Here is a 22,742-nt window from a genome sequence, read left to right as displayed (position 1 = left end):
GCTGAGAGGAAAATGTAGCATTTTCAGGAATGCCGACGGTGCCATAGAGCCTTTTTATCACGCTCGTCATGGCAGAACATAACAGCTCCATCCTCTTCCACTCCTTTGTCTTTGACATACACGTTAACGCCCCTGCTCCAGTGGGCTCCCATGTCAGGGCGGTTGGACCCCATCCCAACTACTTCTGCTTTTCTGCTTTACCCGAACGTCTTAACTCACGCTTCAACGTCTTTCAACATCAACAATTTTGCAAACATCGGTAGAATACATTTTAAACTGTTCCTTCAGGGTTTCATTTTATGGAAATCAGATATTAGAATCATCTATTATTCATTATTACCACTAATTGATTTTTAACCATGTTGCAGTTTTCTTTCTGCACTATTTCTTGACAAATAAATCATACATAACATGTTTTATTTAACTTTATTTCATTTTATTAGACTTTAAATCGTAATCCTCTCTTTGTGTAAATCCTCTCCCCTGCTGGTCATCCGCCAGTATTGCATGTACTCTGTTGCTCGAGTCTCTCCAAAACTCTCTCACTCTCTTCCTATCTATCTCTTACACAACATTCCTAAGGGATCTCTGTGCAGCGTTGATATTTTCTGATAGAGATCTGTAATAAATTATCAAGCTTCTTTGCCTCTACACAGCAGACATGCTGCTTCCATGTTGTCTTTTCGTTTCTGTTCATGTACGTGTCCAACCTGGGATGTCCTTAGGAACAGATAAACACAGCAGTGCCTCAAGGATGAACTGATTCTGTTCCAAAAGTCATATGTCAGAGGTCAAGGTCACCACAGCCTCACTTTTGATCTGGGCCTGGGGGTGAGCATGTGAGCGGACGGACTCAGGAAAGAACCAGCTCAAAATTTCAAGAGTCAAGGGCGATTGTATGCAGAAGACCCTTTAAAATTAAGATTTCTCCATTTTTCGCTCCACACTGTACTTTTACCGCCCACCAGCTGTGTAACAGCAACTGCGGTTCCCACCAGTGTTACCACATGAATAAATAACTAGTTTGCGAACCCTCCAGGGTCCCAGCGCACCATCCCTTCAGAATAAGTGTTCTGACTTGAAGGTTATGGCCGCTGACCCTGCTGGCGTCCATCCATTGACAACTTCAGGTCGCCTCTGGTTTGGGTTCTGACTGAACGCTGACGCAGGATCAGCACAGACTGCTGTCTCTCCATCTCTCTTTTCACTCACCGCCTCTCTCCATCGCTGACAGAGAGCTGGCACACCACAGAGCTGTTCTCTTTTCTTTCTTGCTGTTAGGTTATCCCATCCAAACATGTAAAATGCCCCCCCCCCCCCCCTAGAACAGGTTATTGGCATCAACAGGTTATTGCTGGACTCTTGTCTTGCAGTGACATCGGTTTTAATATTACACAATAAAGTAAAACAAATCAATCTTTCAGGATGATCTGGGGACTTGTATTAAGAATGATAGCTGAACATATTAAGCAGATCTCAAATAGTGATGAAATGACATTTATGCTCCTTTTTTAGGTTCTCTCTGCTATTTTGGATTCAAAAACAATTTCCGCCCCATTTGTAGTTTTTTATTGTTATTTTTAAATCTACAAATTAAAATTTCTTAATCTTCTACAGTTGCTCTAAATATTTCACTATATTCCATCTTTTATAAAGTTACTCATAGAAAGGAAACGGCGCGTGTGAGTTCAGATTTCTGTGTACTGAGCAACGTGCACTTCCCGTTTCCTGCTCTGCCGGCCAATGATAACCTGATACACCCTGGAGAGAGGTGCAGGGGAAGCCAGACATAAGAGCAACGTATGAGATGTCAGAGAAGACGGGTGTACAGCAACGCTGCCTTTGGCCTGTGAGCAGAAGCCGAGACGTGTCGCTGTGCTGCAAAATTACACCACTCGCTCCGGTGTTTGTCAGCCGGTCCGGGCCGCTGTGACTGTGTCCAACTACTGAGGACTGTTCCTTATTCATCTCTTTTTCAAGTCTGCCTCATTTGCACATGCATGCAGAGAGGGGTCGTCTTAGTGGAGGAGGGCTGGGAAAAGCGATGCAAAGCCCCCGGAGAGGAGAGAGCGCGAGGGAGGCAGAGTTTTGTGCAAAGAAAGGGCTAAAAGGAGGAATGAATGAGAAAACAAATGAATAACAGACGGGATGTGAGTAAGTGCTTCTAGAAAAATCAGTCTCTGGTTACCACGGCAACGAGAGGTGCGAGTTGGCTCTGCTCCCGACATAACCAATTATGTGCGTGCGCGCGCGCGCTTGTGAGATTATTGATATGCAAAAGAGAAACTGGGTCTTTGTGAGCATCTGTAAATGATTTAATGCCATTTGATTTTAGCCCTTTATATTTGCATCAGTTATCCGTCAGTCATTCAGCCGCTGCCTCTCCATCACTATTCAGAATCTCTCTCTCTCACTCTCTCTCTCTCACACACACACACACACACACACACACACACACACCTTTGCATGAGCGCAATCATTCGTGAGCGGGGCGTCATATTGGCAACATATTGTTCACGCACATCTTTCCCATTCATGCGCGCTGTTGTAACACGCAGCCCGTGCACACGCCTTTGTCGGGCCCCTCTTTGAGGAGCTGTACCTCGACAGAGGAACCATTGTCTTCCCCAGTAGGACCACCAGTGAGCCGCAGAGGCAGCCAAATCGGACACTGGGAGCGATTGGCTGCGCTCTCAGAGGCCCCCGGAGCCACCGCAGACACAAGCCCGTCAGTGTGAGGATGGAGGCCGGGCACGGCGCCTGCGTACATGCATGAATGTGTGAGACAGAGATTCCTAATTAGGACTCTTTGATCAAAAAGAAAAACAGAGGTGTTTTTTTTTTTTAAAGAAAAAAACAAACACAATGTGCATAATCCCCTGACTAGGCTAGTTAATTGGTAGCTGGTTGTAATAGTGGGTGATGGATGTGTGTGGATGTGTGTGTGTTTGGAGAGGAGGCCTTTTGTCTGATACACTTCAGCTTGAGACTGGCAGCGGGGACAGGAAGTGAGGGCGTGGGGCATAGACAGGAAAAGAGCTTTTCTCCCAGTCTGCTTTCCCAGGATTAACATTCTCCTCTGCCTCTCCAAAGTCCTCTCATCCTCCTCACTGCTTTCACTGTCGTGTCTCATTCCCCTCATCTGTGCATGTATACCCACCCACAGCCAGCATAATACAGCTATTAAAAGCATTTCTGCTGCCCCCTGCTCACCTTGTTTGCTTCAACAGGACGTAATCTTGGCAAGAATCTGTGCTTACAGTGTTGCTTATGGTCCGAAATCAGTTAGTCCTGATGTAAGCGGGTATTAAAACAGTGCAGGAGGTTGCTTAGAATCTCAGAATACAGAAGAAATAGGCGTGAAGCCCAGATTACCATCTTCACATTTTATTGTGTTCCTGTATATTAAGCTAAAATAACCAACTTCACATTGACCACAAAAAACAAAACAAAAAAATGTAGACTCCACATGCACGCACACGCACTCTGACTGCCTCATATACGCACAGGTTTGCATTCCAGAAATTATACTTAATAAATTTACAAACTAAATTCCACTGAATCTCTTGGCTCCATCTCTACCTGTAGAAATGCAAAAGAAATACACCTCATTTTAACACAGGAATAACTTAAGTTCCAACAAAAAAGTACCATCTGTTGTCCTCCTGTCTCCTAAACTAATCCACAAACTGGGCACACAGACAGAAGGGAATAAAACAAACTCACATAATTATTAAAACATTACAGCAACATTAGAATCAGCTTTGGGCTGAGCTCTGACAACCTTGAACACAGTGTAAAGTGACGGTTGTATCCTCTATCTTATCAGCTTTGTTTTTTGTGGGCATACTGTGTAACCAAAGTGCAAAGTGGTTGTCGTCTTTCTGCAGCACACATTTCATTTAGAGCTTCCTTTAATATTTAGGATCTTGTTCGCTGCTGAACCCAAGACAGCAGCAACGGCGCGCGTGGATAATTTACATTCTTTCATCATTTTTTTCAGTCAAAGTCGCCCCGCTGTTCGCGTTTGGTGTCTGTGTAAAGGTGTGAACATGTCGGCCCTGTGCGACCACGTGCGCTGTGGCTGCAGCCTGGAGAGACGCTGCGATTTAAGTGTAGAGTGGGTTTGTGTACATTAGACGACCTCCGTCCAGGCTGATAGGAGGAGATGTTCAGGCTTCCTTGCAGGCCTTTCAACCCCTTGGCTTGTCACATAAAAACAGTAAGTAAGGAGGTGTCAAGTAAATGAAGTGGCCTAAAACAGGGACTAAAAAAGCCATCTCATTAGGAAAAGCAACTTCCCTTCACTATCGAGGGTTTTTAAAAGGGCACGTGCGAGAGAATACTTCCACAACTGTGATTCTGGATTCGCTGGATAAATATGAGCAAGTGCACGAAGGTTCAAGTTAAGGATCTGTTCGATGCTCTGGTTAGCTACATTATGGGTGACTTTCAGAGGCTGTGCGGTGTCTGAGGTCAGAAATAACTGTGGTGGTGGTGGTGAGATGCGACGACATTCATTACGATCCTGTCTGAAGTGAAAGGCAGGTGGGGTTTGTACCTTGGGGAGAGAGCACCGTGAAATCTACATGTCGTTATACAGCACTGAAAGGCCGACCCTGACGGCTGCTGCGGCGCCTGAAGGGCTCAGCCTCAGTCCCTGCCGGTCTCGGGGTCCGACAGGGAGTCGCGGTAAACGGGGTTCTCGTGGCCGTCGTTGCTGGGATCGTGTTCAGGCTCCGCCTCCTCGTCGTTGCTGTCTTCGCTGTAGTCGATGGGCTCCAGGAAGCTCGGCTCGTCCTCCTCCATCACGTAAGTGGTGGGGCTGCTGCGGCACAACGGAGCAGATTCTGTCTAACTGATTCTCACGGGCGAGAAAGACGATAAATAGGTAACAACACATTCAAAATGTAGGAGTACAACATTAGTCTCTTAAAGTGAAATGACAATTTTTCTTTCTTTACTCCTTTTCAGTAGAAATATCCTACTTTTATTGGAAAGGAAGCCGAAAACCGTTTTTTTTCTCTCCCTGTGGGTCTTAACGGTCAAGTGGTTGCCATTTCTATGAGGTTTTAGCGGTTTTAGTGGGTTTTTAATGGTGTTAATGGTCTGAAATTTGATCCCAGGGAGTCAGTCGATCAGGGGGCTCAGACAATGATCTCCCACTGACCTCAGGAGCGTGCGAGTGTAGAGTTTTGTATATATAATTCTGTAGAAAGGACAGAATACTATCAGATAACGAGTCAACGGCTTTTCCATTGACACCACTGTGGAGATGTGTTACTGTGGTTCACCTGTGGATGAACCCCTGCTTCTACTTTTGCAAACATTTTCTTTTTAATGGTCTTTCCTCCAGTACAGAAACACACCCATGCTCGTATCCACCCATTTACTCCGAGACGTGTGCTCCCAACGGCCACAATATCATTGCTGTGATGACCTATTAAACAGTAAGTGGTACCATGCATAAAACCATAAACATCGAGATGGAAAGCAACCGATTTCCCAGAGGACACTCAGGCAAACGCACGAGCACCAGAACACTTTAAGGGTCCCTTAATGATCAGATGCATAAATGATGGATGAATATACTAACGTGAGCGTAGGTTAGCAGCAGACAGAGACACGGAGGGGGAGAGGGAGGTGACCATTAAGTGGTTTGGAGTTTAAAGCCTTATTATTTTTTCTCCAAAGCAGCTGTTTAAACAAAATGGTGGTGGAGAGACATTTCAAACAGGAATGAAGAAAAGCTTCATGGTCAAATGTTTGGTTTGGACAAGTTAATTCACTGAAGTGCAGTCTTGACTGCAGATCCTGTTGATTTACAAGGTGTAACTCAAATTTCTCCATCCATCTTATTTCTCGGGGGGTTTATTTTGGAACATTTGATCCAGGGTAAATATTGCATCCATGCAAATTAGACAGAAAAGTGATTAATTCCAGTATTTAACTGGGTTTCTTTTTGGGTTTTTTTAATATAATGAACCCTGACCCTAATCATTCGGTTATTTCCCAAAGCTATTGAGGATTAAATGTGTTATGCAGCTTTTCAAAGACTTTTGACATCCAAATCAGCCCTTAAATGAAGACTCATGCTGCAGAGGCATTTTCCCATTAATCCAAACATTCTTCTATTACCTGATGAAATTTGCAATCACATCCAGTATTAATACAAATATAACACAGAATAAACATTAACTCCCACTGATAAATTCAGCCCAAACCAACCCAAACTGTGTGCACCATATTAAACCTAGTAAGTGCTAGTAAGTATCCCCTTAATAAGCAAGATAATTTCTTCTTCAGTAGGTGAGAAAAGCATCCTGGTTTGCACGTCACACATAAAAATAATCCGCACTCCTGTCATATCTACTCTTCACTGTGTCCTGGAAAAACCCTCACAGAGTAGGTGTAAATGGTTTGTAGCAAAGGAGAGAAAATCCTGTGGGTGTTTTCACAAGCTCTTGGAGCAATAATGACACCACTGACAATTATTAAATCCCTATCCCCTCTCACTCCAGATTTTTTTGCTATATTTATCCCACACTGAGAATTTCAATGAGGCACCACAGCAGCTCTGTACAAATGTAGGTCTTCACTTGTGGTTTGCGCTCCAGAGGAGATCTGGAGCAACTGTCACGCTGTCGAGTATTAGCACCCAGAGAAAATGTGTCTGAGGGTGAAGAGGGTTACACAAGGCCTCCGATGTTTGTCATAATCGCATTAACGTGTTATATTCATACAGGAACAGATCTCGTGAGGATGATGACACTTGTTTTTCTTAATGCAATAATGTGCAAATAGCTGATGTTTATTCCATGTTTTATTCCACTGACCTGATCACTTTCGAATGTGTCCCCATGATGTCGGCCTCCAAATCCAGCAGGTGGTGATGGTTATGGAGACCGGTCAGTCTGTTCAGCCTCAGCAGGGCCACGCAGAACTGAGCTCCCATTTCTTCCAGTTCTCGAGTGCTGATGTGAAGACCCTGAAAAGGGCACATAAGTGCTCACTGAATACACCGACATGGCCAGTGGAAGCAACCGAGAATAATGAAACATTTCCTCACTCAAACATGCGCACCAATGCAACAATGTCATGAAAAAGGAACATAGACGCACACACAAAAAAAGAGTTTCAGGCCAGCCTGAAGATGTTGGCGTTAAGGAAAAAAAATTATTTCAGCTGAGACAGAATGTGTGAGAGATATTTCCTTGAGAAACGACAAGACCAGGGGGGAAAAGAACAAGCAGAAATGGAATCTTGGCGCCATCTGGTGGACGTTATAGTATAAGATATACAGCCGCGTCTCTTCAGTTTTGTGTTAAAGGAGCAGCGCAGATATGTTAGTAGACATTAAGCAATCATGTTAATTTTGAATACTTATATCACCAACTACAGCAGTCCAGACAGAATATTCTCATTTCAAAAGTGAAGTGGTCTGCGGCTTCACCCTCCACCAATCTCCCAATCAAATCCGTTAGCATTTCGTCATCAAGGTTGCCAGTCCCCACTGAGCTGCAGCGACCAGTGTTTGGGACATCTGATTTTACTAAACCTAGAAGGCCCTGTTATGGTTCCCAACAATATCATGACAAAGTCAGAAACAAAACAAGGATGCGTATAGGAGATAGACGTTTTAGCTAGATCTGGTGCCGTAATTGGTAAAAATACCTTTGACTACAATGTTTTGAATGTGATTGCAGCACCAGTTATAGCTACAATCTTAACTATAGTTCCTTTAACATAAGTAAACTCATAAAAATAATGATTCCATTTACTGATAAACAGGAATTATAATGTTTGGCTTTTTTTTTATATATTTGTATTTTTCCATTTTCTCTTGAGAAATTTAAACAAAAACAGCATTGAAATGTGCGTTACATCACTTACTTTATATTTGCCCTGGTCACACCCACAGAGTGTGCTCTCCATGGTGTAGCTGCGTTGTACTCCGATTTCTCTCCACACGACAACACGTGCCGTTGACTCTTTAGAACGCTCAACGACGAAGCTGCAGCTGCCCATGCTGAAGGCCGGAGCGATCTGGGACAGGATCTTAGGAAGAGTCTGGAAAACACGGAAAAACATTCTGGATGAGGTGAGATATTAGTATCTTTGCAAAATAAAGCCTGGCTATGCAAGTGTGTGTGTGTGTGTGTGTGGTGTGTGTGTGTGTGTGTGTGTGTGTACCCTATATCCACGTTCCTCCTGCAAGTCAGAGGACGAAGCACTGATATTGGACTGGAAAACTGTCTCCTTCACGCTGCAGCCATATATGAACACATTTTTCTTTCTGGAATGGCCGTGGTAGTCGCAAAACACCTACGCAAGCACAAGGGATTATTTTACGCGCTGGCACCCTTTTGTAAGCAAGAATACACCAGATACTTCGGATTACCTTGAAACATTGTCTCTTTACTCACAGTACCGTAAATACATTTCAAACAAATGCAGTTTTATGGCAAAAGCAAGAGAAGATAGGTAACATTATTATTACATTATTATTATGGAAGTGCGACGCCGTCATACCAAGGGTGCTCGCTGTATATGTGCCAGGTACTGCAGCAGGCTCTTAGTGTGGTAGATGGTGGGGTGCAGCTCAGGACTGGGGTTCTGCCACTGGCGATTCAAGTCTTCTCCACTTAGAGAGCAGCGATGACTGACGCAGAAGCGAGATGAAGAGAGGATGAGATAACGAGAGCGAAGCCAACACGCACATCTGCAGAATGTCCTGTGCAATGTGTCGCTAGGTTTGTTTTCATTGACTCACTTTCCATTTATAACTCCATCAGGGTTGAGCATTGGGACTATTTTGAAAATGTAGGCCTCTCTCAGGCTGGCTGCGAGTGGGCTGGTACCCATCAGAAACTCCAGTGTGCCCTTCATTATCCAGCTGGCATTGGTCTCTCCGGGATGCACTCGGGCAGACAGGAAGATTAACGGACGATTCCCTGAAGAGGAAAAGAGGGATAGAGAACGCAGCAGCTGAAGACGGTACTTAAAGTTTCTTTTCTTCCTCTGACATCAGATAAGACTATCAGTAACTGAGGGATCATAATGAAGATGACAAAATTCAAGGATTGCAAACAAAAGGTAAAGACAGGAGATTATTGACAAATCTGCAACTGAGCCCACTCAGGTAATCTTTTCTGCATCATTAGAGGATTCCATTTGTTTTTCCAGGATTTATAATAATCGTGCAGCTGAGTGTTCTGCATGCAGCCAACACCTTCATCGCTTTACTCACTGAACTGGCAGATGTGATCGTTGGAGTTGGACTCTGGCATGGCCGTGATAGTCACAACTGGGCAGCTGTTCCCCCCAAGGGTTTTGCAGAGGACATCTTGTCTCAGGTAGATCTGAGGGGTCCTCAAATCCTCCAGTTTTGAAAGGTGCATCTGTTCCACAAATTAGATTTTATAATTTGACAATATAATATTTGTGGGCTGTCAAAATCAAAGTCTGGATGACTGAAAACCAGCCAAAGCTGTTGGGATGCTTTGCTAATAGGAACAGAATCAAAGACTAAAGTTATTTGGTATTCATGATGAATCTTTTTAATGTTGCTTTATAATGTGCCAGCCTTGTGCCTCTTCAAATTAAAATCAACTGGCTAACATTTAAGAAGGAACTGTTGCTCTTTGATGTTATCTATGGCTTTTTTCCAAGCATCTACACCTTGAGTTGTTCAAATGTTACTGCTTTAATATGACATTTAAGGTTTTAAACTGTGCCAACAGGAATGTCCATCAGGGATCACAGAATTATTTTTCTCCAAATTAAAAGGGTTTTTTAATACCTTAAGAGTGGAGTATGTGTACGGGTAGTGATAGGCGAGGTAGCAGACGTCATCCTTATGACTAAAGCTTATGCTGAAAGTCAGTGTGTAATATGATTTTCCTTTCTGACCACCTGTTGCAAGAGAGCTCCGGGCAAAATGATTCCTATAGAGATGAAAACACACATCCTGAGTCAGTATTGCACTAAATAACACAATTAGAGATACATTCAAGGTCAGTTATGTAGTTACTCCTTTACAATCTAAACGGCAAATCTAAACCTACTTGTAATAAGAGATGTCTGTTCCTGTTCGGACCCAACGAGGCCTGCCGCCGATGGCCTCCTGCACCGAGTACATCAGCGGCTGCATGCCTGAAAACCACGCGCACAAATACACAGTCAGGCTTTTGGTTTGAAGAATGAGCCTGATGATTCACTGAGGCTGGGTCTCACCATAGTTGAACTGGCTGTTTGACTTCTCACAGTTGATGATGTTGAAGCGGTAGTGGGTGCCCACGCGCATGCCGCTCACCTCAAAGTAGAACCACTGGTGATGGTGATTACTGTTGATGTCTGAATTTAGGATCAGGTCGTACTCAAGTCTGTGGGGGGGGAGCACGACAACTAAATCCGATGGACTGCAACATTAACAGTCAACAAAACTGTTGTGGAGAATTCAGACTTGAACGCATCTTCTTCCTAAATGCGGCGGCAAATACCTACTTCCTAACTTGAACCGCCTTCCTGAGGTTGCCGGATTCAAACTGCGAGTTGAACCTCAGAGATTCGCCGCTGTCTTCGATAACGGGGCAGCTACATTTTGAGACATGGCATTAGTTGCGCAGGACAACCGGGCCAGTCTGCTTTACAAACGTCACGGCATTGAAGTTCATCAAAAACGTCAAGCGTGGACGCCACCTGTGACTGGCCGTCATCAGTCTCTCACAGGCCAAGCGGCCAAAACTCACCGCGGGATGTCCAGATCATATACCACTTTATCCAAGATGTCATTAGGACGGATCAACCTCTCAATGTCCTGAAATATCTTTGACCTGTGGGTGCACACACACACGCACACACACACACACACATATTGATTACAATAATGGTTGGATAAATAATGTCTGCTAAATAACAGGAACACTTGAGCAAAACTACAGTTCAAATATGTCAGATTGCGACACAAATGTCTCACCTCTGGACACCGTAAACTCTCTCCAGAAGTGGCTCCTTAAATGTCGGTGCTACGTGGCCAAAGTAGTCTGGGTACGCCACCTCGGCATAGTGGGGCACGGAGTGTGTTTCCTTCACCATCTCCACGTAGAGATCGGGGTCGTGCCGTGGGAGGAGCCGGGCTGTGTCCGGCACCTCCAGAACCGCTCCTTCGTCATCGGCGCCCTCCGAGCCACAGTCTGAGCCCCAGTTGCTGCCCCCTCCACCCACACGGCGACCGGCGATATCCTCCAGCAATAGAGGGGAGTGAATGTGTCTGGTGGCGTTGAGCGGCAACTCTTCCGGTTTCACATCCCTCACTTCTCCTTCCGCTAGCGGAACTTTTCCATCCTCTAGAGACACGTGTTCCAACACAGTTGAAAGTTGCTGTTCCGTCATCTGCCCATTGGAAGGAATGTAGGCCTCTGTCTTTTTGGCTTGGTCCTTGGTCATGTGGATGGTGTCCAGTTCTAGAGGAACAGGAGGAGAAGGAGGAGGAGGAGGAATGGGTGCAGAGAAAGACGTCAGGCTGTCGCTTTTTTCCGTTTGGGAAGTGGAAACAGGAAGCTGTTTTGGGCAGGGGGCTTGGCCCGAGGGTATTTGGGTCGGCTGAGCGCACTGAGCTGGGGTCGGTGAGGGTAAAGAAGATGACGATGAGGTGGAGGCCCTCTTTGGACATTCAAAGTTATAACCCTGTTGGAGAAAGACACAATATAACAAAAAGATTTGCATTTTAACAAAGCAATACTGATTTTATTTTGTCCCGTTTATCTGGTGCTAATGACATTAGACATCAGTTGCTTTTATATACACAAAAGATGCAACAATTCTCAGTTTTATGGTCCATGATATACAACAAAGATGGTCCCCCCAAAACTCTGAAATCCACAACTCAGTGTATACCACCAAGCAAAATCATGCCTGTACACACCTGGAAGTCTTCAGAAAGCTCCATGAAGAACTTTTCATAGATCCGCAACTCCTCAAAAGGACGTCCTGGATCCCTTTTAGGATGCAGCTTCTTCAGATCAGTTTCTATGTCGTCGTTCTAGTAAAAAGGAACCACGATTTATGCACAAATGTTAGAACAGATAGGTCACCGTTCCAGCCAACATTTATGATCCGGCACTATTAAACAATGCTGGATAATAAATGTTTTAAGGGCAAGTGCATATTTTAAAAAATGAGTATTTCAAGTAAGGCCTGTGTACCAAGAGGAGTTGATCCTTGTCAAAATCTTCATTATCTGTATCATTTTCATTTTCAGAGTCCGTCTCTTCATCACTTCTGTCCACCACATCATCCACTAAACAAACACATCAACATATTCAGCTTCTTGTCTTTTCAGAGAAGGATGTATCACTGAGGGTCAAGTAGAGCCTGTATGCAGTTACTGTGATCTCACCCTCAGGAGGATGGTTGTACAGGTCTGCCACAGGCCCTACGGCAGGAATGTGGGGCAGCTGATAGTGGAAGGCCGATTTGATGGTGGGGAGGGGCAAACGGTTCTTAGGGAAACACTTCCTCATGATGAGAATGGAAGTGTTGATGAGGGGATCCAGAGTCCGAACAGGGAGACACTCCTTTTAAGTAAAACAGACAGAGTTGGCAAGGAAGGAGAGAGAGGGAGAGATGTGATATTCCTACTCACAGTAGACGTGTTGTAAAGGACCCTCATGCCATTGGCCTCTATGAAGGCTTTCCTGCCCAGCTTGATGTTGGTTATGTTTCGCAGGCAGGCCAGCAGCCCTTTGCGAATCAGCATATGGCGATGCCGCGTGTCATTGCGGTGCCAGTCCTGGTACAAAGCCAGTATGACAGGTACCTGATGGCCATCCACTGCACGCCGAGCATTCATCTCTGCACAAGTGGAGAATGGAAAAAACAGAGGGCATAGAAGAGTTTTTAAATAAAGAGAAAATCAATGAAAAAGCAAACAAACGCTCGATAACGATGAGCAGAGGTAAGCCAATGGTTTCTAACAAAGTGTCAAAAATTAAATTACTCACTAGATTTAAGTAGAGTTCCCAGAGCATCGAGAGCTACCCTGTTAATGTATAAACAAGGAAATTGGATTATACAGTCAGTCGAACACACATCAATGAGCCTCGACAGAGAGAAAGGAAGGAGACATCGGCTGTAATTGTTGCTAGTTTATTGAAATAACACAACCGAGGTGTCCGGCAAACATTGATTGGCTGCTTACTTGAGAAGGCTGGTGTTCTTAGTGCTGTATGGTCCAGTGATCTTGAAGATCAGTTCCACGGCTCCATTTTTACCCAGAGAAATAGCATTCACCGCTTTCAAAACACACATCAAGGGCAACAGATTTTTAATGCATTTTGTATTCTTCTCCCCCGACCGTGAGATGCAGCAGCAACAAAAGTGAAATGTTCTTCAAAGGACTTACAGTTGGTGGAGTAAACCCTGAGGACCTGCAGGCAAGGCAAGAGCAGTTTGGAATTATGCGGGTTTTGTTTGATTAAGTTGGCAGTGACGTTGAGAGCTCCGCTCAGCCGAGCCTTCACGCCAAACTTTCTGTCTGGACAAACACACGTTGAAAGATGGGTGGGAGGGGATTTTTAGATTTTCTTTCACTAATATACACCGACACAAAATCAGTGGGATTGGAAAGACAGTTAGAGGGAAAGCAGAAAACTATTGTTTCACATATAAGAGTATAGGTTTTAAAACCTGCTGAATGATGCGTGCATCGGTTGAGGTGTGACACAGTCCTACCTTTGGGGCCAACCTTGGCCAGCAGCAAATGGAGCTGCAGCATGAGCTCCTCACTGGGCATCGTCTCCTTGCTGGCAGTGACCAACAGGTGGAATAATATCCCAGTTCCACCTATAGAGACAAATACTCCCACCCTGCGACCTCTGCCTAAGATAGACAAACAACGTTCAGTAAATATAAAGTAAACACTAATATGTAGAAATCATCATCTTAATGCTACTCTTAAGTCACTTCAGGAATGGAGGACAGGGCTGCTGGAGGTTACTTTGATCTATCCTAAGTCAGCAAGTACTGAAAAAAAAACAAAAAACCTCTAAACGTACAATCCCAGAAGGCTGACAGGGGGTTACCCAGTGTGATCTGGCCATCACTTAACTAAAATGCCTCTATGGTGCCACTATAGTGTGACTGAAAGTGTCAGCTCCAGAAAACGCTGACCGTGTTAGCAAGGTGTTGAGGCATGCTGGCGCATCCCTGTTCAGTGATCTGACTCCTCACTGAGATTGGTGTCCAAGTTTAGGGTCGACCAGATTTACATTTAGTATAGTGTTAGCTACTTGAGCGTGGGTGTGAAAGACAAAACACTCTGATGTGGATTCCATACATTTTGCTTTAATTAAGGATCATGCAGAGACTATTTTTATAGTGCTCAACAGCCCGACAGCCAGTGTAATGTGTCAGCATCGATGCTCACCAAAACAATTTATGTCCTTTAATTCTACAATATTATCATTATTTTTAAATTGGTTTCAAGATTAAACTCTTCGATCAGTATTGTGGTGGTGTGTGTGTGTGGGTGTGTGTTGGGGGGCATGAATAGAACAAGGCTTTTTGTCATAAATTCTTTAACTCAGACCATAAACTATTATCTATTTATGATTAAAAAAAAACTGTACTCACCAACAGTTAGTAACTCACTGAGAATGCACAATATGTTCAGAGTAGTCTGAACATCCCGACTGTTCTGTTTAAAACACACAGCACGTGTTAACACAACGGTGCACTGTTTTTGTGGTTTTTCTTTCTGTAGTGGGGTCGTATACGGTAGTGCTTCGTCCTCGTATTACCTGCATAAGCCAGCAGTCAACGTCCTTCCAATTTGATCAAACAAAGCGCAAAGCAGAGCTACGCTAGCTGGGCAATTATACGAAGAATATGAATTTGAAGAGAGGTTATGTCATACAAGATTTCAGTGCTTCGTTTTAAGAAGCCGTCGGTAAAGTCTACGTAAAACCGAGCGCGCATGTGTCACGAGTGTCAAAAACAAGGATGAAATGTAGCTCTGACGTCTGCACCCGTCATACCTCTGCCTCCAAGTGTTGACTGTGGTCTAATGCAGGTAACACACGAAGACGCACTACTTGTGCGTGTCACAAGTACTAAAACATTATTAACATAAAACTACAGACATCGCTGCGTTTTTTTCCCACCACATGTTTGGATTCTGGTCTGAGACAATGAAAAAAAACCACAATAATAACAATAATAATAACAATAACAATAATAATAATAATAATAATAATAATAATAATCTTGTTGATTGTGGATGAGAACTGACCTCCAGTGAAGAAAGTATGACCTCCATGCCTCTGGAGCCTTTAGACATCACCTCCTGTCCACTCTTCTCTGTAACACAACGTATAGATGATCGCTGAAACGAAGGCCTTCTCATACATGCACAATGACAGTTGTTCCTTCAAGCAAAGAACCCTGTACTGTAAATGTGTATGTGTGTGTGTGTGTGTGTGTGTGGGGGGGGGGGGGGTCATCCAGTGAAGATGAGACTCAGTCTTCAGAGTGTTTCACAGTAGAACACAATGGACACACACTGGCAATGTCTCAACTCCACAAGCATTACCCCAAAGAAACTAAACTCTACCTTCCAGTTCCTGTCCTGTAATATGGTAGCAGACACTATAAATGACATTTTTGGGGTTGGCTGTGCATGTTGAGAAGCAAATTTGAACTTGCTTTTATCACTTTTCTTCTCAAGTTCATATTTGAACTCGCATATGCAGGTCTGAGAGGATCTATCATATAACGGCGAAATGTTTGATGGTTTCGAATGGCACGTGTTGATTACTGCCTGAAAGTGTTCCAACGGGAGATTTATATTGGCTGGTATAAATAATCCACCCTGGGCTCATGTGGCCGGTATGACATCTTAGTATTGAGCTGACATATACAGTAGCGGTAACAGTAGCAGGTAAATATTAGAAAGATAACAGCAATGGCATACTTGATTTATGATCTCTCATCAAGCCTGTGAGGTTTTAATTTTAGAACTGAAACACACCTGATGTGCACATGCGAGTGTGCTCTGAAAATTCACTTTCACATGTTCACAGCTGTGAGCAATCACACAAGTGCTCAGACAGGTCAAAAAGAAAATCTCATACTGCTTTTTGTGTCAGTGAATAAAACACTCCTAAAAATGCATTAATCATTCACTCATAACAAATTATCACCTAACCTGCTGATCATGTTTTCTAATCTTTTGCATCTGTGAGTTTCAATTATCCTAGTGCAGAACAAGTGCTACGCGCTGCCTGAAACTTTATGTCACTTTATGTCTAAAAATTGTGGAACTATAACTGTCATTCTGAGTCCTTTACAAGATTTGGAGATCATGACCTCGCTCTCGTGCAACCGAAGCAAAGCAGAATCATTATGAACATTCACCATTGCTGATCTTGCATGTAAAGTCACCTACAGCTCACCCACCATTACATCTACTCACTCACTGGTCTTTTTATTGGAAACGCTACCTGATGAATCCGATGGACAGTAACTCCGAGAGTATTGGTGCTCCATCTCATTACAGTTTTCCCCAATGAGATCCAGTGAATCCTGGAAAGTTTAAGGTGCAGGCCTGACGGGTTGAACCTCAAACTAAGAACCTGATTGATTGTACGAAACATAAAAAGGCCATCCATCTAAAGTCCAGTCCTCCGGCTGTTTACTAAAATTCAATTGGTCGGGCTTAAGCTTTTGGGGGCAGGACGCTCTGAGCTCAGGGAGGGACACCTCCCTGCGCACAACACCACAAACTAAAGCAGACTGAACCTATATAAAACTGCCAACTGTGCAGAGGACCACTCCTCATGAGCCGGCTCTTCTTTCTCTGTATAACCAACAAAAAGAGGTAGCACATTAAAAAAAAAAAAAAAAAAAAAACTTTCAGGAATTTTTCTGAACAGCAAGATTACAGGCTCTCAAACTAAATTCATTATGCAGGGATCAACACCTGTTTCTACGAGCTACTCGACTTTTTGCTCCATTCATATTTTTGTCACATATACTATGTGTTTATTGAAATTCCTCTTGGAACTCCTGGGTTTACCCTTCACTTTAATCCTCCTTCTTTTTCCATAATAAGTCCCTAAGACTTAGAACTTGAGACAGGAGTACAGTAAAGCTTGTCCTGGGGTGTATAGTTACGGAGAGCCCCCCTCTCCAACGTGACGCTCATTCACATTTCCACTGGCTGCAGGCAGGGAGTGACAGGCAGTGAGGCAGGAGATGAGAAGAACAGCTGATGGATCGTGATTGATAGGGTCACAGTCGCGAGCCTTTCCCATGTGCCCATCAGTCACTGCGGATTAACAATGAGTTCCTTTGAAGTCAGAGGAGGCGAACAATTACGGCCGAAAGAGCAACTCCATTTGCCTCGCTCAAACGGGACACTTGCACAATCGGGACAGCTAAAAATCAGCATCCAGGCTGATGTTGGCTGGTTTTTCCCCAAGTGATGGACATCATAAGCAACTGATGATGGAGTTGGTTGATGCATTCTGCTGGTTGGTTCATGTAAATAAAGAAAATGTGAACCGATTGCAGGTGCCCATATTTCTAGAAAGACCAAATTATAACCCTACATTTGTTTAAAGACAATACCACAATCTCTTAAAAGCACCGAGTGAATAACAAACTACCAACTGCTTATTGGCTCCTTGTTTTGTGAAGTAATGGATAAAAAGAGCCACACATCAGATCAAACCGCTCACGACGCGACAGATACAAGACAAATGAAACTAGTGTCTCACTGTATCCAATTCTGATGCAGTTCCGGTGTTCAACAGGTGATCAGATTAACTGGTGAAGGTCGCAGATGTTTCTGTCCGGTTGTCACCGCCGTAATTGCGCTGCATGTTGAGAGAAATCAGATGTCGAGTTGCTCTAAGTGCTGTTATTACTGTGCAGCCTGTAAATGGCATGCAGGGCAGCGCTGAGGCACCATCTCATCGGTGTATTTAGCAACAGCCAATCAAAATAAATAATGGGCCCTGCAACAACACACCGTTCCTAAATATCTCCTGGATTACTTCTGAGCAAGGACGGGACTGAATGCAGAGAGGATTCGACAATGTTTGTGTTTCTATTTTTACTAAAAATGCCAGGACGCCATGTAATATGGCTGAGCGAGGAGGCTCAGACCTTCCCCGGTGTCATTTTCTTCCTCTTTGCAGGATTTATTGGCGAGCTACCCTGTGTGTGTGTGTGTGTGTGTGTGTGTGTGTATGTGTGTGTGTGTGTGTGTGTGTGTGTGTGTGTGTGTGTGTGTGTGTGTGTGTTGTGTGTGTGTGTGTGTGTGTGTGCGTGTGTGCTCTCTCACCCTGTGTCTGTATGAGATGGAGAATCTTTGCCGTGACCTGTCTTGCATTTTTCACGTCCCTCGCCATCATCTCTCCGTTCATCCTTTCCAGTTGCCTCAGCAGCATCACCACTTTGGAGTTACTGGGAACGCTGGAGAGACAAATAAAAAGACACAGTTGACTTCAGACTGTGCATCAACATGTAAATTGCTCCCTGTACATTTGGGGAGAAGAGAGAGAACAAGAACCTAGAGATCTCATTTATCAAGAACTGTTTAAACAGATTGGGAGCACAACATTTCATTTTTAGAAAAGGACAACTTTGGAAACAATTGCCAAACATTTTGTTTTTGTCTCCAACAGGGCACCTCTCTGTGTCCACCTACCTGCGTGAAACCACTCAGTTACCACACAAGGGCTGCAGTCTATCATTTGATTAAACAAACCCTTAGTTTCTCACCGACTCAATTCTCATGTTAATCCTGCAGCAGCTGGGAACTTTTTTTGCTGCTAATGTGACGGCTATTAACACCAGTTCAGTTGGCACACATACAGACTTGGAGAGGAGTTTAAAAACTAAGCCTCCAAGTGTCTAAACTATCACCTGGATGATTATTTTTGTCTTAATGCAAGAAAAAATCCTTTTGGGAAATGGGAGTTTTGCAACAGAAGCAAAATAAGATGTTAATAACATAAAATAATTAACTTATACAGTAAGTTTGACTCTTGTAGAGTGCCGCTCCCCTTTGTTTAATTACTTATTCTCAGTTTTCAGTCAAGTACAGAGCAATCTAAATCCGCCATCTTCTATGTTTTCATCCTCAGCTCATACCAAGTGTGTTTGGTACCCAAAGGATTACAGCTAAATGAAAATAGAATGTCAGGCTATTCAATAACATGACACCAGCTTGTCACCAATATTAATAGACAATGCGGTTAAATGAATGGAGCTCTTGGACTTGAAGTGCAATTCTTTCCCATGCTGCCTTGTTTTCCTGCAGTAGTTCTGTATTTTTTTTCTTTTTTTGATTTTGAAAATGTCTCGCTATTATGCATGTACATAAATTATTGTTCAAGGAGTGGAAAACATGTTTTCCCTTTTCCTTTACTATTAATGTTGGATCTTACAGACATTTAATTCAGGGTGGATTATGGAAGAACTCTGATTCTCAGGCAGAAATAAGTCAGTTTTGACATTGCAGAGTAAGAGAATTCTTACCTAATCTCTACAAACAGTTAACTGGAAATAATAAGTTACCATGGTGATAGCGCAACCGTGAACTGAACTGAAGGAGTGAAGACAGTGTTGGCCCTGAAGTTGCTTTGATAATCAAAAGCCAACCTTCAGAGAGAGAGAGAGACAGAAAGAGAGGGGCCTGAGAACACACACGGAGCTGCATCAGAAATCCTCACAGTGAAATAATTCATAACCACGAACGCTGCTGAAGAAAAATGTGTCCCAGCCCAAAACAGCCGTGAATCAACAGAAATCGCATTTTTTTGGTAATGCTGTTAAAAATAGGACCAAACTGCAGTTCCTCTCTGAATCACAGAGCCAGGTTCTAATGCTCCCTGTGGGACCCAGCCAGCCCCTCCGTATAACCTCGGCACAGCGGAGCTCAGCTGGAAACATGAGGTTAAAAGGTCAGTTGTGGGTACAGCAAATGAAAACATGGGAGAACCAAAGCTCTTGGTAGACCCCAGTGGAGCAGAGTCCCTCATATGTCCTTATAAAGACAAAGAGGAGTGTGTTTGCTGAGAAAACCAGAAAGGCAGGAAAATGGCAAGAATGATGAAATGAAGTGCAGGAAACACCGCAGAAGAAACAAACCTAAAACATGCAGTGAACAGTCTCAACAGAAAAGATCACAAAGATCAGGTGTACGATAAAAATACACAAGTCTACAGCTTGTTAAAAACAAATAGATTCAGGTACATATATGGAAAACACAAGGTTTGAGAATTAATAGACCTCGAGAAAAAAGCAGGACAGGGAATTACCTAAAGAGTTTAATACAAACACAGCATTAGAAAAGAAGAGGACCGCAGTGACAGTCATGAGTTCAACAATGGTTAACGATGTCATCTTTAACTAGACTGATTAATTACAAATGAGCATATAATGTATGTCAGCATGTAGCATTGTGTCTGCGTGTGTGTGTGTCTGGGTTAGTGAGTGAGTGTGTGTTTTGTACAGTGAAAATTATTTTAGCAGTGGGACATTTACACCCCCACGATATTAAAGGTGTGTTTGAGGGTTAAAGTTAAAAGGTTGGTTAAAAGGTCAAAGGTTAGGGTTAAAGTTAGTCATGTTGTTGAGACGGTTAGGGGCAGGGGGAAGCATTATATCAATGAGAGTCCTCACAAAGATAGAAGTAACAGGATGTGTGTGTGTATATTAAATTGCACAGTCTTAAAATAGGAAAATAACTCACCCTTTCTCTGCGGCCATTTTGGGTTTGTTCATTGTGTTGTTTTTTACCACATCAGCATTTCATTTTGTCTACAAAGGAAAGAAAATAAAGATTTCAAAAACAGGCATGCATAAACATTCTTTAAAATTTTAGGAAGGAGAACATTGAAAGATCAATCTTCCCGTCAGATAATGTTCAGCAAAAAATAAGATAAAGTTGAATATGACGCAACAGATAACCCGCTTATAACAACAAGATCAGGGCCACGGATGCTATGACAGAGAGAGCATTAAAACGATAGGATCACCAACTAAAACAATAATTCTAAAGAAGTTTAGGCTTAAAAATAAAAAGAAAGCATTTAGAGAGCGAAGACCTACGCCCAGCAGCTCATTTCCACACATTGCAATTTACACCCGTAGTAAAGTTTATATATAGGCAGTAGTAATATAAATCCCCTTGGCTTTGATCATCACCTATGATCTCTGGATGATGTCTAAGTCCCTCTGGAATCCAGAACATCAATGAGACTTTCCTTGGCCCATCAGATAGAATATTTTCTGTCATTTTCATGAAAATTAACTTTCAGAGTTATTCCAGTTATGGTGGAAGGAAAAGTGGTCACCGATGAACACTAGCTGAGGCCCTCTACTGCAGGGGTGTCCAGACCCAGTCCTCAGCCGGGTTTTCTGTCCTACCAGGTAGACAACGTGGTAGCGTTGTTGGCTGGTAGGACAGAAAACCCGGCTGGATTTCAGCTCTAGAGGACTGGGTCTGGACACCCCTGTTCCACTGTTTAAAAGACTGTTACTATGACGGCCAGTATAGCTAAACCCGGTCAAACATTTTCAGTATTTAGCGCACTATTAACAACTGTGGAAAAACCTGGGAAAAAATGTTCCTCATGTAAAGAACTACTTCTGAAGTCAGGCCAGTTTACGCCCTTGCCACTTCCAATTTTCAAAACAGCTTTCTCATCAATATTTTGAATTAAAACAATTAATTGATGCTCTTAGAAGCACTTCTAAAATTACATCCGGAGCTGAAGCTTGTTTCAAAGAGGGGGAAACTGCATAAATTATTAAAAACGCCCATTGGGTATTACAGGAAAAGCTGACTATTTTCAAGGCTGTCAGCAGATTAAACGTGCATGTTGTGACGAATCGAAATAAAATTCTGATAAGAAATCATGCCTGACTACATTATTATTATTTTAGCAGCACAGCAAACAAACTAGATAAGCGTAGGAAAACAGGCGTCAATACGATTACATGACGAATGCGATAGAATCCAAGTATTTTTTTGGTTTATGCTTAACAAATACTGCAGAGTCAGCCTGCAACGTCCCACTCATCCATTCAACCAGAAACAGACGAGCACAAACGTCATGTCTTAGCAGGAATCGCTGGGTCACACCGTGAAGCATATTACGTTTGATTGATGTGAACGCTTCTCCAGCAGCATTATTTAAACAGACTGCTTGTGCAAATCATCTTAAATGATACAAATGGCCTGCTCCCGGTGACACGATTGCATACCTGACACAAACTAGTCTCTAAAAATGTGTTTAAACCCGCTTAGTGCGCGCCTAGACGGCGTACCGTGCAGGGGGAGGAATTAAACCGCATTGCTTTGACTGTTCTGCACAATAACCAGTGAGCAGGAGATATTTTGCCAAGATGCCGACTAGTTAGATATCCCCGCAGAGTCACTGGTGTCCGTTGCACCTGCTGGACTTCTCACTCAATAACGAGCGCCTGTCTGCGTCAGCGTGCTAGCTAAGAATGCGCTAACTATGATGCTAAATAAAAGCGAGATCTTAAGAGGAAAGATCTGGCTTATAGTGACAAGAACGTGGGTCTTACGAACCTGCATTGAAAGACCCGTTCTCCGAAAAGGGAGCACCGATTCCAAGATAAAGCGGGGCGCTACTGTAATGCCTACAGTTGCATGTAACGCCCAGATGGTGATGTTTTCAGACCAGCCCCAAGTGTCAGAA

General features: G+C 43.4%; 1 protein-coding gene and 1 long non-coding RNA gene across 7 annotated transcripts; one reads left to right on the top strand and one right to left on the bottom strand.

Moving 5' to 3' along the window:
- Positions 1-3,371: 3,371 nt before the first annotated feature.
- On the bottom strand, positions 3,372-22,741 carry agtpbp1 (ATP/GTP binding carboxypeptidase 1). Of its 6 annotated transcripts, none has more exons than XM_057032008.1 (26): positions 22,613-22,741; positions 20,765-20,832; positions 18,350-18,480; positions 15,293-15,360; positions 14,635-14,698; positions 13,735-13,881; positions 13,406-13,537; positions 13,202-13,295; positions 13,005-13,042; positions 12,647-12,855; positions 12,401-12,578; positions 12,207-12,301; positions 11,927-12,043; positions 10,979-11,688; positions 10,752-10,835; positions 10,507-10,596; positions 10,237-10,385; positions 10,068-10,155; positions 9,803-9,947; positions 9,251-9,401; positions 8,774-8,954; positions 8,533-8,662; positions 8,194-8,325; positions 7,894-8,070; positions 6,837-6,988; positions 3,372-4,825 (listed from the first exon to the last, which is right to left on the bottom strand). In XM_057032008.1, the coding sequence occupies exons 2-26, from the start codon at positions 20,794-20,796 to the stop codon at positions 4,654-4,656; spliced, it is 3,666 nt and encodes a 1,221-aa protein (XP_056887988.1). In that variant the 5' UTR covers positions 20,797-20,832; positions 22,613-22,741; the 3' UTR covers positions 3,372-4,653. The 6 variants fall into 6 exon arrangements, with proteins under 6 accessions (XP_056887988.1, XP_056887987.1, XP_056887992.1 ...); XM_057032007.1 differs by having other exon boundaries at positions 3,372-4,828; positions 22,613-22,740; XM_057032010.1 differs by having other exon boundaries at positions 4,726-4,864.
- On the top strand, positions 8,948-9,807 carry LOC130525344 (uncharacterized). The gene is made up of 2 exons (XR_008950466.1): positions 8,948-9,096; positions 9,187-9,807. It is a non-coding gene; the product is annotated as an uncharacterized LOC130525344 (long non-coding RNA).
- Position 22,742: the final 1 nt, after the last annotated feature.

The sequence above is a fragment of the Takifugu flavidus genome, chromosome 5, assembly GCF_003711565.1.
Source record: "Takifugu flavidus isolate HTHZ2018 chromosome 5, ASM371156v2, whole genome shotgun sequence".
Lineage (NCBI taxonomy): Eukaryota > Metazoa > Chordata > Actinopteri > Tetraodontiformes > Tetraodontidae > Takifugu > Takifugu flavidus.
The sequence above is the reverse complement of the archived record's forward strand: the minus strand, read 5'-3'. Positions and strand labels throughout refer to the sequence as shown.

Bases quoted from the DNA above. Each gene is read 5' to 3' on its own strand.
- agtpbp1 (XM_057032007.1), bottom strand. From the start codon at position 20,796: ATGAACAAACCCAAAATGGCCGCAGAGAAAGG. The intron at 12,302-12,400 runs GTGAGATCACAG...GTGTTTGTTTAG, and splicing joins GTACAACCATCCTCCTGAGG to TGGATGATGTGGTGGACAGA. The intron at 12,044-12,206 runs GTACACAGGCCT...CCTTTTTACTAG, and splicing joins ACAAGGATCAACTCCTCTTG to AACGACGACATAGAAACTGA.